The 17,952-nt window shown below is 41.5% G+C and overlaps 1 protein-coding gene and 2 pseudogenes across 3 annotated transcripts; 1 reads left to right on the top strand and 2 right to left on the bottom strand.

Moving 5' to 3' along the window:
• The first annotated feature begins 415 nt into the window (after positions 1 to 415).
• Positions 416 to 1,302, top strand: LOC137210192 (ferritin light chain pseudogene; annotated as a pseudogene).
• Positions 1,303 to 5,650: 4,348 nt separating this feature from the next.
• On the bottom strand, positions 5,651 to 13,569 carry LOC137210190 (endogenous retrovirus group K member 5 Gag polyprotein-like). Of its 3 annotated transcripts, none has more exons than XR_010936326.1 (3): positions 12,627 to 13,569; positions 8,103 to 12,425; positions 5,651 to 7,482 (listed from the first exon to the last, which is right to left on the bottom strand). XR_010936326.1 is itself a non-coding variant. In XM_067711818.1 (2 exons), exon 2 carries the CDS (start codon positions 11,795 to 11,797, stop codon positions 10,802 to 10,804), a length of 996 nt encoding a protein of 331 aa, XP_067567919.1. In that variant the 5' UTR covers positions 11,798 to 12,425; positions 12,627 to 13,569; the 3' UTR covers positions 5,651 to 10,801. The 3 variants fall into 3 exon arrangements, 1 of the variants encoding a protein (XP_067567919.1); XR_010936325.1 differs by having other exon boundaries at positions 5,651 to 8,426; positions 8,587 to 12,425; XM_067711818.1 differs by having other exon boundaries at positions 5,651 to 12,425.
• Positions 13,570 to 14,493: 924 nt separating this feature from the next.
• On the bottom strand, positions 14,494 to 17,667 carry LOC137210189 (UDP-N-acetylglucosamine--peptide N-acetylglucosaminyltransferase 110 kDa subunit pseudogene; annotated as a pseudogene).
• Between the last annotated feature and the right edge of the window lie 285 nt (positions 17,668 to 17,952).

Genomic DNA, 17,952 nt, shown 5'->3' with positions numbered 1-17,952 from the left:
GGGGGCTACATGCTCATGATCATCAAGGAGTTAATTTCTTCCATTGGGTGGTGGTTTTTAGCATCTGAAAACTCAAGAAATATGCCTGAGATACTATTATCTGAGTACTTCAGAGAGGAACTACAGCAGAGGATATGGGGGATGGGTCTGTCCTAGGAAGGCCCCATAGGGTACTGCTTGGTTACAAGGTGACCATACTTTGAGAACCACTGCTCTAGTGGCTTGGAATGTTCAGAAAGTAATGGAAGAATCCCTTCCCAGGTCTAGATTCTAGTATCGCCAGCTATTTTGGTGGGGGGAAGGGTAAGTTTTGTCCTTGTTTGGACTTCTTGTTCATTTATAGCAAAGCCTATTTGAGGCAGTGCGCTCGGCAGTCCTGCAGTTCTGTCTTTTGCTTCAACAGTGTTTGGAATGAACAGACCCAGGGACGCTCCTTGCTCCAGCCCCCGACCACCCTCCAACCTTTCTTCCTGTCGCAACCTTTGGAATCAGCCACTCAGCTATCCTCAGCCTCCAGGACAGGCCAACACCGTTTTTTGAGCTTAGCTCCTTATCACTGATCAACCACGAGTTCCCAGGTTCGTCAGAATTATTCCATCGAGGTGGAGGCCGCCGTCCACCGCCTGTTCAACATGCATCTGGGGACACTTACCTCTCTCTGAGCTTCTATTTCGACAGCAACAATGGGACTCTGGACAGTGTGGGCCACAGTTTTCGCCAACTGGCTGAGGAGAAGTGTGAGGGCGCCCAGCGTCTCTTGAAAATGCAAAACCAGTGCTGTGGCCGCGCCCTCTTCCAGGATGCGCGGAAGCCTTCTCAAGATGAGTGGGGTAAAACCCAGGACGCTGTGGAAGCCGCCATTCTTAGGGAGAAGAGCCTGCACCAGGCACTATCAGATCTGCACGCCCTGGGTTCCGCCCGCGCAGACTCCCACCTCTGTGATTTCCTGGAGAGCCGCTTCCTGGAGGAGCAGGTGAAACTCATCAAGAAGATGGGCGACCACCTGACCAACCTCCGCAGGCTGGCTGGTCCGCAGGCTGTGCTGGGCGAGTATCTCTTTGAAAGGCTCACCGTCGAGCACAAACAGCAGTCTCTGAAGTCCAGCGGCCTCTGAGGAGCCCCTCTGGCATCAGAGCTTCTGCCTGAAGCCCTGCTCTGCAGCTACTAGGCAGCTCTGTAACCGCCCTGGAGCCCTCTCCCAAGCCTTGGACCAAATGGAAACAATAACGCTTTTTGCAGAAGGAAAAAAAAAAAGCCTATTTGAAACACAAACAGAATAAAGAGGAAAAAAAGAAATATATATATATGTATATATATATATTCATGTTTTTTTTCCTTTTTTTAAAAATTTATTTTACTGAAGTATAGTTGATATACAATGTTGTGTTAGTTTATGCTGTACAACAAAGTGATTCAGTTATACGTATATATAATTTTTCATATTCTTTTCCATTATGGTTAATTACAGGACATTGACTATAGTTCCCTGTACTATACAGTAGGACCTTGTTGTTTATCCATCATATATATAATAGGTTACCTCTGCTAATCCCAAACTCCCAATCCATCACTCCCCCACCTCCCCCTTCCCCTCGGGAACCACAAGTTTGTGTGCTATGTCTGTGAGTCTGTTTCTGTTTCATGGATAAGTTCATTTGTATCATATTCTAGATTCCACATATAAGTGATATCATATGGTATTTGTCTTTCTCCTTCTCACTTACTTCATTTAGTATAATAGTCTCTAGGTCCAGCCATGTTGCTGCAAATGGCATTATTTCATTCTTTTTTATAGCTGAGTAGTATTCCATTTTATATATATCACATCTTCTTTATCCATTCATCTGTGAGTGGACATTTAGGTTGTTTGCATGTCTTGGCTATTATAAATAGTGCTGCTGTGAACATAGGGGTGCATGTATGTTTTCGAATTATAGTTTTGTCCAGATATATGCCCAGGAGTAAGATTGCTGGATCATATGGTAGCTCTATTTTTAGCTTTTTGAGGAACTGCCATAGTGTTTCCATAGTGGTTGCACCAATTTACATCCCCACCAACAGTGTAGAAGTCAGTCAGAAAGAGAGACAAATACCGTATGCTAACACATATATATGGAATTTAAGGAAAAAAAATGTCATGAAGAACCTAGGGGTAAAACAGGAATAAAGACACAGACTTACTAGAGAACGGACTTGAGGATATGGGGAGGGGGAAGGGTAAACTGTGACAAAGCGTGAGAGAGGCATGGACATATATTCATGTTCTTTTAACATATGAATTGCCCCACCTTATCTGTGTGAAATAAGTTTGTTCCCGTTATTGGGCTGCTTCTCAAGCTTTGCTGCTCATTTGAATGACCTAAAGAGCTTTTAAGAAAAACATTGGTGTCTGGGTCCCAGCCCCAGAGATTTTGATTCAGTAGGTCTAGGGAGGAGCCTGGGCACAGGGAGGTCTCAGAGTTCCCCAGGTGATTCTAATGTGCAGCAACTTTGGGAACCACCTCTTGGCTTCAATCCAGCTAGTGATCAGATATTAAATCTAAGACACATGGGCTAGTGCGTGAGCTCTAGGAAGATTCGTGCCAGGGAAAATGATCGATAGTTGTGTTACTTCTCTGAAATGGACTGAAATTTCCAATTAGCATGAACAGGGGAGGGTGAATGGGTGAATGCAATAAGGTGTATCATTTACGTATTGCCCTATGTGTATGGCTAGAAGCTTTTGCAACTGAGGTCTGCCCTACTTTTCATGCTAATGGTAATGCTTGTCCTCCTAATGCAGCTGTAAACTTTATAAGCCCATAGGTGGACAGCATCACAAAATATTTACCCCTCCCCACTGGCCCACTCTCAAGCTTCTCTCCCCTTCCCCAATACACAAATGTACATCAATGCTCTTGAGACCACTATCAACATATTGACCTTCAATTCTACTTTGCAGCTTCCCTCTTATCAGGAGATGTCAGCATTTAGTGCAAGGACAAATGCTTGCCTCTTGGTGAGTAATGTAGGCAATGCCTCCAAGAGACAAATAGCCCTTAGGGAGGGGGAAAAAGTCTTTCAAAAAGGTTGATGCCCAGAGGAGGCATTTTCAGTCATCTCAGCTTAGAGGTCAAATATCCAAAATTAAAAAGGTTAAAAAAAAGAAAAGAAAGCAAGGAAGAAAAGAAGGAAACAATTTTCTTATCTCACAGTAATAAGGCAGTTTTCCTTAAAAAAAAAAGACTTAAGCCTTAAATTCTCTTTCCTAATCAAAATGTGCTTTTCCGTCTTTAGACTATTCCTCTTATATCCTGTATTATTCATGACGTTTAATTCTTGAAATAGCACATGGCTGAAAACAGAAGCTAACCTCTTGTCCACTATGAATTAAATCTTCTTTTCCTAGGACCTGTCTACAGTGTACAATTTGGGGTTTGCCAACATAATTATTTTTTCTGAAATAAGTTACAGCATTTTGCCTTTTCAATATATAGTTATACAATATATTGTTAACACAACATAGTTAATATAGTCAATATAGTCAATACAACTATAACACACGTGATATGATGCCACTTTGGTGATTTTCTTCATCCATGTAATTCTGAAATTTGACAGTATAGTTTTCATATTCTAATGAGCTGAGTATTACCTTTGCAAGGAGAGAAAAATAAAATAAATTCATAATATTCTTGTGTGGTTTGCCCCTGGGGTGGATTACCATAATGGGGGGATATTTGAGCCTTTCCCCAAGTCATTAAAAAACCTCCAGCGAGCAGCCCCTTGTCCTCTCCAGGGAGTGGGGGGCAAGGATCTTTAATCATAATAATCCTGGGGGGAGAAATCTCAGAAATAAGACATCTGCTTCTGTGCCTTGTTGTTTTGCAGAATAGCAATGATTGCTTTAGCAGCTTCTATTGCCATGTGTGTACAATAAGTAAATGAACATAAAATTGAATGAACGCATAAAAGAAGGATAAACCCACCCAGCTTAACGAATCCACTCTCTCACCTGCTGTGCCCTGAAACATGAAAGAAAGAATCACGGGATCATAAGGATTAATAAAATAACAGTCTCTGTTAACAATATTGACAGAAGGTATAGGAAAATTTGTCTGATGTGGGACCAACAGCTTAACTGCTTAATCCTTTTTTTTTTTTTAAGGGCAACTCATTCATTTATTGTTTAAAGATTGCAGGAAAACTTCTGAATTTCTGTAGCACAGTTTAAATGTTTTACTTTTTGATAAATCAGAGTATAATAGAAAAAACAATTAGTTTCCAGTAATATCTATATCTCTATTCAGAATTAAGTCTTCCACAGACATGTAACCTGGAAACAAAAGCCTGTTACAATAAGCAAAGCTTCAACAGAGCTGCTACTTTTCGGGCCAGGGAAAGGTTCATCCCTATAGGAGGAGGATGTGCTATGTAAAATGGCTGCAAGGTCACAGCCTTGAGGGCGCTGGAAGTCTATTATCCTATCCCACATTAAGTAGTTTGGTGAACTTCAAACGACCGTTCATCTGCAACCAAGCTGGCAAACTTTAACTGATATTTCAAGCAGGTAAAAAATAAATTAAAAGAAATCCTTACACTGATGTTCCTTGATTCACACTGTTAAATGGTTCATTAACATGTAATTCTGGCTAAGAATTACATTTGAGACTCCTTGCTCAGATTTTGGTTAACAGTACAAATCTTTGAGAAATTCAAGTTCTTATTAATCAATAATTTGTCAGCTAGGCTACATTCAGGCATCAGCTGCAACTACAGAATAGGTGCACTGCCTCAGCGCTTTAGAAAGACATAATCTAGAACACTACTAGCAGACAAAATATCTGTTACTAGACAGCACAGGTGCAGTACAGCAAGACAAAAACATATATTCATGTGTGCCGCGGACCAGCCGGAGAAAGAGGATTTCACCGCCCAGGGTCAGAAGGGAAGGGGTAAGGAACTGAAGTGGCACCGACGAATGGGGTCAGAAGGACCAAGACAACTGATGGTTGCAAGGCAAATTTTATTGCTCTACAGTTGCAGATTATCTAGACTAGAAAAAGGAAGGTTGTCAGATGGTGGTTTACATTATCTACAGACTGTCTCGGCTCAAGGTTAACTTCCCTGGGAGGAAACCCATAAACCCAGAAGCATCAAAAATAACCTGCATGTGCAGGGGGAAGACAGCTTTGCTTGTCTCATTTTACATTCTTTCTGATCTCTGGGCCCTGGTGATTTATCTCCCATGGAATGGAACAAGGAGGGGAACAAGTAGGGACAGTCCCTTCGAGCAGCGGCGGCATGCCTGGCATGTCCTTACCTGCTCTCAAGGCTGGCTGCTTCCCACAGGTCCCCCCTTTTTTATTTTTTAACTTTTGCTGCAAAATAATTCCATGAAGTTTAGTGCCGAGAGTAGTGTACTGTTGCATGAGGATATGAAACAGACATGAGAAGATTATTATCAACAATAGGCAAATTATGGCCAGGGTAATAAATCCTGACAACCTTCCAGTAATCCAAGACTGAGGGTTTAACCACTTTAAATGATCCAGTAAAGTTTGAATTACATCTTCTGGTGAAACATCATCAAGATGTGTATTTTGTATATCCTGAATTTCAGCATTTAATTTCTTAAGATCAAGACTAATATTATTATCTGACCAAACACTCAGCAGATGCATTTTTACTTTTTCCCATTCCCAAATACAGTCACTGTACTTTTAAGGAGTAACACACATCCATGTATACTTTGCATGACAAGCTAAACGCATCCTCAATTTTAATGCTTCTATCTGATCTCCAATCCCCAACATTGCGTTTTTAAATTCATCTAACTTGTTATTAATCCGTAAATATATGTGACTTTGTAAAGATAAAGCAAGACTGGTATGTTGAGATAACCGATTAGCAAAGTGAGCATGATTAATACTCTGTGAAAGAGCAAGACCGGCAGTAGCCACAGTAGCAGACAGAGCACCCGAGGCAAGTAAACTTACTATTAACCACCCAAGAAAGCGTCTCCTTCTCTGCAAGGCTTTAGAGACTTCCACCCATGCCTGTACTCCAGTATCTTCATACCAAGGTTCTCTCAGATGTACAGGCACCATAACATACATGGGTTGCTTTAGTATAAGCACAGATTGCGTTCCTGCAGAAGGGAACATACAACTGCTAAAAATACAATTAACACAGCTAATATTATATCCTCCTTTGGAAGAATTACCAATGTTAATAGAACCAAACAAAAGTGTATATGGAGGAGCAACACAAGTTATAACAGGGGTATTGGAATAAGTTAGAGCTAGTTTCCATATATCCCAGTTCTTTTGAAATGTGATAAACCTATCTATGATGGGAAAAGAAGAGATAAGAATTGACACCTTGGTATAATCTATAGTACACCATATTTGGTTATTATTCCAAGATGCACTGCAATGTTCAAAAGTGGATCCAGGAAAGTTAACGGTCATAAGGGGAGGCAATTGATTTTTTGATTTTCTGTTAAGCATAGTAACCTTATGTCCAGCTATAAGTATCCCTTGTCCTCCAAGTAAATGCTTCATACAGAAATAATTTCCTGACTCTTCACCTGTAACCTTGGCTATAGTAATAGCAGAATCCCTAAGTGGTGAGGCGTATGAGATTTGACCTCTAATATTAATAGCTTGCCCATTTTATACCAAATGATGGTATCCTTAAGATCCTCTCGTCGGCTGGTAGCCTGGCATGTAAGAGTAATGTTGGTTCCTGTAAAACGAAGGATGCCTGGAGAGCCTGACAAACGAATTGATTGATCCGTTCCCTCATAAACATCTGTATGCTCATAACTAATAGCCTTTACACATCCAGTTTCCAGATTCAATGGGCTAAGACAGACAGGATGGGTACTAAACCAGTTAGTATAATTTACAGACATATTGATTTGTTTTATATTCCCAATAAGAGGCCCATAAACACTTATCATTGTAAAATACAGGAAACTCTGCTTCAGACCAAGATATGGGTTGTAATAGTGGAGGATCAGGTACATAGGCCCAGTAAGTTGCTGCATTAACAGAGGGAACACATGAAATGGTTGCCAACATAACCAAAAATAAAGTTACAGGTGTAACAGGATTATTCTGTTGTTTCACTGACTCTTGAACTCATGAAACCAGTTGTTTAATTTGTCCCCAAGTTGGAACATCACTCCTTTGAGTCGTCCTGGCAAGTGGTCTCCTCTTCTTCTTCTTTTTCTCAATCAACACTGTCAAATTTTCGGGAGAGGTGCAGAGCTTCTTCATCTTCTGAACTAGGTGAGCTGTGGCAAGCCATCTATTTGCTTGACTAAGCACTCAGGAAGCCAGCAAGGTCCAGGCGCTGATCTGGGAAAGATACACACGTGACCACGTCCCCAAATCAACACAGGATCAGGACCACGCCAAGTGCTGGTTAACGGATCTTTCCAGAGGACCTCCGGAGATTGAGAGGCCAATCTTGGCTCAGCCACCAACCTTCCCCCTGCAGAGCAGCCAAATTTGTCAACAGTGAGAACATTTAAAATAAACAGAGCATGATTTATAAGGTTATGTGGCGTTGTTCTATACAGTTCCCCCCTTTTTATTTTTTCAATAGTTAGCTTTAAAGATCTATTTGCACGTTCTATAATACCTTGTCCTTGAGGGTTATATGGAATGCCTGTAATATGGGTAATTTTGTAATGAATTACAAAATGTTGCAAAAGCAGCGGGCCCATTATCTGTTTTAATAATTTTGGGAAGGTTCATGAAAGCAAAACAGTGTAATAAATGAGTGATAACATGTTTAGTAGCTTCTCCGGTCTGTGCTGTAGCACAGAGGAAACCAGAATACGTGTCGATAGTGACATGAACAAACTGTAATTTCCCAAAAGACGGGATATGAGTAACATCCATTTGCCATAAATGTCTAGGTAATAATCCACGAGGATTAACAACATAATGTGGAACAGGAAGGTGAGGTAAGCATTGTGCGCATTGCTTAACAATTTGTGGGGCGGCTTCACGAGTAAGGGAAAATTGTGTGTGTAATGTGGCCGCTGACTGACGGTGTAAAGCGTGCAACTGCTGTGCTGCTTGTGAAGCAGTTTGATCATAACTTACCATAATATGAGGGTGTCCAGGACATGGACCATGAGTATCAAGAGTATGAAGATAATGAATGCAGTATATTAGCCATTCTTGACAGCATGACGAACGGAAAGGAGGAGTACGGTAAATTGGGACATGTCCTGCTTTAGGGAAAAGAGATTGAGGAGGAGGAGTAACTTCAACTCTATTCTTGGGAGGAAAATGTACAGGATAAAGATCACGTTTAGATCGAGTTAAAACATCTGCAGTCGCATTAAGTTTAGTCAATGGACCAGGCAAGTTAGAATGAGCACGGATATACAGACCTGCGACAGGACCATCATGGGAACGAATAAGCTGTTGAAGCAAACAAAAAGAGGATGATAATTCAGGGTCATTAGTATGTCCTATGCTCGCAGTCTCCAGAAGAAATCACAAGCTAATAAGATATTTACTATCAGAAAACAAATTAAAAGATATAGAAGGCAAATGTTTAAAAGACATAATGACAGCATACAGTTCAACACGTTGAGCTGAAGTCAAGGAAGTTTCTTTAATGAGGTTTGTTCCGTCGTCAATGATTACAGTAGCCACTCCTGAAGAAGAACCGTCCGTAAAAACCAAAGGTACATGAGGAACAGGCTGTTGCCTAATTATAGAAGGAAAGATATGAGTTAAGTTTGCTGAATTGGATCAATTTATCAGCAGGGTAATGGCATTCCAAGGTACCTGAAAATCCTGCAAGAGCAAGACCCCATTCATTACTATGTTGAAAAAGCCAATTTTGTTGACTAACTGAATAAGGGATAATAATTTGAGAAGGTTCTATACTTATAGGTTGTAAGCATCTAGTTCTACCTTGCATTATTAAATTACTAATAAGTTCATAATAAGGGTTAATAACTTTAGAGGGTGTAGATTTCATATGAATCTATTCAGTAATTCCAACAGTTTGCCATAAGGCGGCAGTAGGCACATGAGGAGTTGGACAAATTATTAAGAAAATTGGAAGGTGAGTATGAATTCTAGTTAATTGTGTAGAACTGATAGATCTATTGACTATTTGTAAAGCTTGAAATCCTTCTGGAGTCATAGAGCGTGAAGAAGAAGGATCTGAGTCACCTTTAAGAATATCAAACAAAGGCTGTAATTGAGCAGTAGTAAGTTTTAAGGAAGGCCTTAGCCAATTAATATCTCCAAGTAATTTTTGAAAAGCATTTAATGTTTTTAAATTATCAACTCGAATTTGCAGTTTTTGAGGCCTAATAGTAGTGTTATCAATATATTTTCCCAAATATAAAAATGGAGATTGTCTTTGAATTTTTTTTGAGGCAATGACCAAGCCAAATGATTGTAAGGACTGTTGTAAAAATTGAAAAGCAGTCTCTAATAAAGAAATATTATCAGTGGCTAAAAGTATATCATCCATATAATGTATGAGATATAACGATGGAAACCTTTTTCTCACAGGAGTCAAGGCCTGAGCCACATATTTTTGGCAAAATGTAGGACTATTTGCCATGCCCTGAGGCAATACTTTCCATTGAAATCTCCTCATGGGTTCCTTAAAATTTAAGGCAGGCAAGCTAAAAGCAAAATGTTTTCTATCTTCAGGAAACAAAGGAATAGTGAAAAAACAATCTTTTAAATCTATAACTAAAAGATGATAATTGTGTGGTATAGCTGTTGGAGAGGGTAGGCCTGGTTGAAGAGCTCCCATTATTAGCATAGTTTTATTAACAGCTCTTAGATCCTGTAATAACCTATATTTTCCAGATTTTTTCTTGATAATAAAAATAGGAGTATTCCAAGGACTACTGGAAATTTCTAAATGCCCTAATTGTTCCAGTACTAATTGTTCTGCAGCTTCTCATTTCTCCTTTGTGAGGGGCCATTGGTCCACCCATACAGGGTCATCAGTCAGCCAAGTAATTGGATCAGCAGTGAGTGGAGGAGAATCCAAGGCCCCTAAAAAAACCCAAACCTTGTCTATCATATTTTATTTTCACATCAATAGGATAGACAGTTCCTTGTTGATTTGTTCCCAGCCCTTTTGTGGGAAGAAATCCTTGCTCCAACATCATATTAGAGACTTGAGAGTTTGGACTATAAAGTAATACTCCCATTTCTTTTAATGTATCTCGGCCCCAGAGGTTTAAAGCAGCCCAGGCAAAACATAAGGCTGGAAATATCCTGAATGGCCCTCACTATCTTGCCATTAAAAAAAAACTGACTACTTTGCATAGGAGAAGAACTTTGTCCTATTCCGTGAAGTTCTGTAATAGTAGGACTAATGGGCCAACGTTTAGGCCAGTGTACCTGCGTCATAACAGAGACATCAGCTCCAGTGTGTAACAAACCTGAAAAAACCTTTCCATTAATGGTTCATTTCATTTCTGGACGTTCTTTCCCTATCTTCTGAATCCAGTAGGCAGCATTAGACGATCCAAAAGCCTTTGTTTCTCTCTTTTGATGTTGTAAACTTTGTCCATGAGGTACAAAGGGCAAAAGCAGCAATTGTGCAATTTTATCACCAGGAGAAATAGTTATTATATTTTTAATAGTTTGTGCCATGACTTTTATTTCTCCTTCGTAGTCAGAATCTATGACCCCTGGCATAACAGTTAAACCTTTCATGGTGACACTACTTCTTCCCAATAATAGTCCCATCAAACCCTTGCGTAAAGGTCCACAGATGCCCGTAGAGAGGGCCTGAGGACCCATTTCAGGAGTTAATACATATCGGGCGGAGGTACTGAGCTCCAGTCCTGCGCTTCCTGGTGTTGCTCTGGAGAGCGAGCATGTTGTATGTTTTTGTTTTTGGTTAATGTCTGATTGATAATTTGAGGAGGATACACAGACATTGCCCTTATTATTTGTTGGGGCCGGGGAAGGCCCCGGGAGGAGTTTCCCGACAGTGGTGGCCCATCCTTGTGGGCCACTGAGCAACAATCTTGTGCCCAATGTTTTCCCCTATTGCATTTAGGGCATAAACCAGGGATTTTCTGACCATCTGGAGGTTTCTGAGTAGGGAAGGAAGGACTAGGGTTAGAATTAAAAGATCTACATTCTCTAGCAAAAGGACCTGCCTTTCCGCATTTAAAACAAGTCTTTGTTTTCTTTTGATTGTTTTTAAACCCCACTTTAGTTAATGCTGCAGCCACAGCAGCACCCTGTATATAAGTAGGCCCAATGTCTGCACAAAGGTGAATATAATCCTCCAATGTTCCCCGTTTTCTCCAAGGTCGAATCGCAGCCTGACACTCATTATTAGCATTTTCAAAAGCAAGTTGCTTAACTACAATCGTACCAGTGAGTCCGTCCACAATGAGTCTCCCCACCGCCTGTGACAACCTATCTACAAAATCAGCATATGGTTCATCAGGTCCCTGTCTAAGTTTTGAAAGATCTTCAGTTTTGTGTGTAGAAGGACATTTCCTCCAGGCTTGTAATGCCAAATGATTTATTTGAGGATAAGCAACAAAGGGATAAGTTAATTGATCTTGTAAAGAAAGATACTGTCCTTCCCCAATCAGCATATGATAATCAACTGGAATATTATGGGCAGCATTCTTTTCTGCTTGTTCAGCAGCCCCTTCATAAAAATCAAACTTCCATATTAAATAATCTCCACCATTTAAACAAGCTCGTGCAATAGACTTCCAATCAGCGGGGGGAAGAGCTTCTCCTGTCAACCATAGCAGTAGTAAAAGGAGCAGTGGGCCCATATTGAGCACAGGCAGATTTTCAATCTTTCAAAACTTTCAAAGGGAGAGCCTGATGCTCCCTAGTAGCTTGTTGAGGATTATTAGGATCAGGTCTTTCTATGACGGGACAACAGAAAATAGGATCTTCTCCTCGTTTTATTGCTCCTTGTACAGCACGCTGCAAGGGACTGAGCATTTTTACAGATGTAGATTTTTGAGGAAGACAGTCCTTATTAACCTGCAGCTTTTTCACTGACTTATCTATCACAGCCATTAGAAAATCATCCTCAGGATATTTCTCTCTTTTATGTTTACAAGCCTCATCTGTTAAGTCAAAATGTTCCTCTTCATCTAAAATATTTAAATTAATTAGCTCTTTCGGTTTAGGAAGTGGCGACACAGTAGTTGATAATACAGTCTCTCCTTTTGTCAGAGGCTTATGTTTTTCTGACTTTACATTCAAATCAACACTATCATGAGAAGAATCTAAACATATTTTTATCAGATTCCACAAACTATATGTAACAACAGGAGTATGAGTAGGCCCTCGAGACTCGTAATAATTTTTTAAATCTTCTCCAACTTTCTGCCAGATTTCTATGTCACCAGAGCCGCCATCAGGAAACCAGGGAGATACACCATGGATATGCTGTAAAAATTCAGTCAACAATAAAGTTCAGAAACTTTATTACCCCGAGCTCTAAGCATCGAAAGTAAAACCTGAGCAAATAATTCATACATCTTTGAGCCCTTCTGCCCCATCTTATTTTACTTCTGACTATTGCCTTATGACTCTATTCGTTTCACTTTTACTGGTGGCCACACATATTTTGCATAAGGGTTCTCTTACCTGCACTTTCTTTTTCTTTTAATTGCCTTCACGCTTCAGGTCCCTGTTCGAGTGCCACTTGCCGCGGACCAGCCGGAGAAAGAGGATCTCACCGCCCAGGGTCAGAAGGGAAGGGGTAAGGAACTGAAGTAGCACCGACGGATGGGGTCAGAAGGACCAAGACAACTGATGGTTGCAAGGCAAATTTTATTATGCTACAGTTGCAGATTATCTAGCCTAGAAATCGGAAGGTTGCCAGATGGTGGTTTACATTATCTACAGACTGTCTCGGCTCAAGGTTAACTTCCCTGGGAGGAAACCCATAAACCCAGAAGCATCAAAAATAACCTGCATGTGCAGGGGGGAGACAGCTTTGCTTGTCTCATTTTACATTCTTTCTGATCTCTGGGCTCTGGTGATTTATCTCCCATGGAATGGAACAAGGAGGGGAACAAGTAGGGACAGTCCCTTCGAGCAGCGGCCGCATGCCTGGCATGTCCTTACCTGCCCTCAAGGCTGACTGCTTCCCACACGTATGTTGCCTTGTTTAAGCCTCAAGCCCTCGATCCTTTGTTGAAATACAATAATTTCATTCCTATGGTTTTCAATACCAAAAACTCAACCTCCAGGAGGGCTAAAGTCTAATTTGTACTCCAAACCAAGTAGCAGTGCAGTTCGCTACTACTGAGACTGAATCCATAAAGACTTCAAGACCACGTCCAGAAGACAAGTTATTATATATTATACCCTAGAAGGTCTGAAACATAATTATCATATACATAGCTGGTCCTTCAGAGCTTTTTACCTATAACATGTTTTTTGATGAAAGTTATTTAATGTACTGGAGATAACTGTGACTTACTGATCAAATATTTGAATACTTATACTTACCTGGGATTTCATTTCTGCTGAAAGAAAAAGGTAGAACAGGACTCACTAAAAAAAACAAACATTAGAAATGAAAGTAAAAATCTTAACACACACTATCACTTTTGGAAGCAGCATAGAGGGGCAGTCAATGGTAAACACTGGTGAAATAGGTCAAAACTCTAGGCCAAAAATCCATTATTATTATCATCAGTGACAGTACCACAACTGTGCCCTTCAGAATTAATAATCACTCCTAAGAATCTTCATTTGGCACCAGATGATGCGGTTAAGAGAAACACTCTGGGAGGTTTTGAATCAGACTTGGTTTTTTGTTAGCCAAGTTACAGGAGAATTTTTAAAGTGGGGGGAAGGGAAGAACGAAACGGACCAGGAAAAGAATTTAAGCCATCATCTATAAACCAACAAAGCACTGATAGTTCCAAACATTATGTCAGACACTAAAATGACTGATATAGGCTCAAGTGGTTTACAAAACCTATAAAAAGACTACACCAGCAAAGTCCCCATTTATCTGTAGAGTTCAGAAACTAATACAAGGAATATTTTAGCTTAAAAGCTTATCTCAAGAGAATCATACACACTTCACATGAATAAAAATACCTGAAACCAAACATTTTTAAAAGCTCCAATACCCAAAATATAAAGAAAAATATTAATTCAGAAGACTCAATCAATCCATGATAATCACAAAACGGCTGGGCAATCTCTATCTCCCTTCCACACTAACCATCCATCCCATGGAAGACCAAGGGAGATCAGACCTTCCAGACTTACCTTCCAGACCTTCCAGACACCTGGTTGCTGCAAAATTCTATGGAGACTCCTTCTGGAACAGCAGTTTCCCATCTCTTGTGTCTCTCCCTATCGTGATCGTGATCATGCAGGAAGCAAGTCTGTCTGTGCTATTTCTTATCATTGTCTGTCACCCATCTGCAGCATGGTATTGTACAGATAAGGAAAAAGTAGTTCCCTTTCCCCCAGAAGGTTGAGGCTCCGGTACAGGGTAATTCTCCTGTGCACACAGTCATTATTTAGGCCGACTCAGTGACTTCAACAGGCTTAATCATGTGATCAGGTTTGTTGCCAGCTGCGTAATGCTCCCACATCTGTAGATAGAGCCGCTCTAGGTCCATTGTGTATTGTTTGGTGTTGAACAGAGGGCTAGATGTTCTCTGCTTCCAGACTTTGCCACGAATTTTCTTCAGGTATTCTAGATCAGTTCCCAGTTTCACAGCTATGTCTTCATATTCTTGTCTATTTTGAGCAATAAGCTCAAGACAGCCTAAACAAGTGAGCTGGGAAGCTGCAACTCGGGAAGCAAGAGTCTCTCCTGGCATAGTCACCACGGGTGTCCCTGACCAAAGGACATCCATCCCTGTGGTGTGTCCATTACAGAGTGGAGTGTCCAAGCAGACATCAGCCAGCTGGCCTCTCCAAACATGTTCCTCTTTAGGAGCAACAGGTGAAAAAATGATACGCTTCTGGGGAAGGCCCATATTTTGTGCATACTGTTGAATATTAGGTTCTCCTACTGCTGGAAAACGCAACAGCCACAGTACGCTATTGGGAACACGCTTCAGAATATTTGCCCACATCTGCAAAGTAGATGGGTCAATTTTATATAACTGATTGAAGTTACAGTACACAATGGCATCTTCCGGTAACCCGTACTGAGAACGTGTGGTTACAATAATGGTACGGGGAACCTCCTCTCCAGTGGCAGCCTTAATGTTGATCTGGGTAGTTGCCAGTCCATTGCTAAGACTGAATCCATTAATTGTTATCTGAATTTGTCCTCTGTTAATCATTTCAATAACTGCCTCTGCAATAGTATTCATAGGAATGACAGGCATATTAAGAGCCGTATTACTGTTGTCTGCGTTGTCTCCTCCATCAGCACATTTCATCTTGACAATCTGCACATCTGGGAGAATATCAAGAAATGCTTTGAGGTCGATGCCATTCAGCACAATCCGATTGTCATAAATGTGCCCATTGGACTTAAAATCGATGACTGCCTTCTTCTTCAGGTGAGGGAACATATTAGCATGATCACCAATAAAGAAAGTATGGGGCATATAAGCCAGTTTCTCAGAATACTGCTCAGCAACTTCAGCAGGTGAAGTTTCCTGATCAGTGATGATATAATCCATGAAAAGCACGCCACTGGTCCCAGGGTAGCCCAGCCACATTGCCTGAATAGGAGCTGGCCTGAGAGCAAAGAGTTCATTTCGAGCACCCCTGGTATAACCATTCATATTTACAAGGATGTGTATACCATCTTGATGGATGCGATCAGCTGCTTTCCCATTGCATGGAATCTGAGAAAGATCAATGAAATGATGGGCTTCTGCCATCACCTTCGCTCGGAAGTTTGTGCCATCATCTGGGCTCAGGGCGTAACAGAATACCTCAAATTTATCAGGATTGTGCATGCCTGGAATAGACTGCATAAGATGAGAAGTAGGATGATTCCCAAAGTCAGAACTCACGTATCCTACACGCAGTCGACCATCACTGAGCTTCAAGTCTTTTGGATGTTCGTACGGTGGTTTATGAAGGACACTGATCTCATCCAAGCAGAGGTTCCCATGGCTCTCAGCAATAGCCTTCCTGAAGCCATGAGAAAGAGGATAGAGCATACTATGATGAGGCTGCACAGAAGGCAACCTATTCTTCTCCAGCTGGCCAGCCACAATGCTGACCAACTTCTTCATTCGCTCATCATAGTCTGTCCAATCACAGACAATCTGCAGGCAATGAGCCAAATCACAATAAGCGTCAGGAAAATCAGGTTCAAGCTTCAGAGCAGTGCGATAAGAAGCAACTGCTTCTGGAATATTCCCTGAATACTTGTGAATGGAAGCCAGATTGCTGTGGGCATCCGCAAGTGCAGGGTTAATCTGAATGGCACGAGTATAACACTGCAAGGCTCCCTGAACATCCTGCATCTCCTTTAGAGTGTCTCCCATGTTACAGTAGGCATCAGCAAAGGTAGGACTGATTCGAACAGCCTCCTTATAATGCATCAGAGCTTCCTGCAGTTTTCCCTGCTGCTGCAATACACTTGCTAAATTTGAATGGGCAACAGCAAACTCTGGGAAGACTTCTAATGCTTTACAATATAAGCGAACTGCCTCTTCAAAGTTTCCCTGGTCTCCTTTGATATTGGCTAGGTTATTCAGAGAGTCTGCATGGGTGGGACACAGCCGCAGAGCTGTATTATAACACTCTTCTGCTTCGGCAACACTGCCCTTCTCTTCCAGAGCGTTGGCTAGGTTGCAGTAAGCATCAGGGAAATGTGGTTGCAATTCAATAGCTCGCCTGTAGGTGTCTACTGCCAGATCATCAGGCCTTGCTCATAGTATACACAAGCCAGGTTGGCACGTACCACTGCATGATTTGGGCTCAAGCTTAGGGCACAAAGGTAAGCTGCCACAGCTCTGTCAAAAATCCGTGCCTCTTTCAAGACATTTCCTAAATTGATATAAGCATCCAGAAAATTGGGGTCAAGGGTGACAGCCTTTTCAAAGTGATGAATTGCAAGCCAAATCTCCCCTTGTGCATTGAAAACACAGCCAAGATTACTCCAAGCTACTGCAAAGTTCGGTTGCATCTCCATTGCTTTCAAATAACATGCCTTGGCTCCTTCCAAGCGACCCAGGGCTTTGAGCAGGTTCCCCAGGTCACTGCAAACACAGTACAAATCAGGATTGCACTGAAGAGCAGAGACGTAAGCTTGTACTGCCCCTTCCATGTCGCCTGCTGCTACCAAAGCGGCTGCCAGGTTAATATAACCATCGATGAAATCTGGTTTGAGATGCAATGCATGCCGGTAATGCTCAATCGCTTCCTGCAACTGCCCTCTTTCCTTGTACACATTCCCCAAATTCGAATAGGCTTCTGCCAGAAGAGGGTTCTGTTTAATTGCCAGAGTACTAAAGTGGGCAGATCTGTCCAGCCTTCGACACTGGAAGTGTAGAGATGAAAGTAATAAAAGTACTCCAGTATTGTCTGGCTCTTGTCTCCACAGCTGCATGCAGTGTCTCTCAGCTGCCTCAAAATCTCCTGCCTGATACTCTCGATGTGCCAACTCAGCTAACCCTTGGAAGGAAAGCATACGTTTCGTTGGTTCTGTGCTGTCGGCCACGTTGCCCACAGAAGACGCCATCTGGAGCTTCTGGAGAGAGTGAGAAAAGGGGGTAATTGAGTCCCGCTGCTGCCACTACTGGCAAGAATGTTTCTAGAGGTAGCAAATACGAGGGCAGCAGCCGTACCACTGCTTTGGCAGGCGTAAGCGGCGGCAACAGTTACACGCACTGAAACTTAGGAACTCTGGTTGGCCATCTACCTCTCACGCTCTTGAAATCTTAATTCTTAACCCTGCCCTCTTCCACCATTTTTCTCCTAATCAGGGAATAAAAATTACCTATACACTTGCCTTAGAAGAAATCAA

This window comes from Pseudorca crassidens, chromosome 17 (genome assembly GCF_039906515.1).
Source record: "Pseudorca crassidens isolate mPseCra1 chromosome 17, mPseCra1.hap1, whole genome shotgun sequence".
Lineage (NCBI taxonomy): Eukaryota > Metazoa > Chordata > Mammalia > Artiodactyla > Delphinidae > Pseudorca > Pseudorca crassidens.
Note: the sequence above shows the minus strand (reverse complement) of the source record. Positions and strands in the feature narration are given on the sequence as shown.

Excerpts from the sequence above, each read along its gene's own strand:
- LOC137210190 (XM_067711818.1), bottom strand. The coding sequence starts at position 11,797 with ATGGGCCCACTGCTCCTTTTACTACTGCTATGGTTGACAGGAGAAGCT.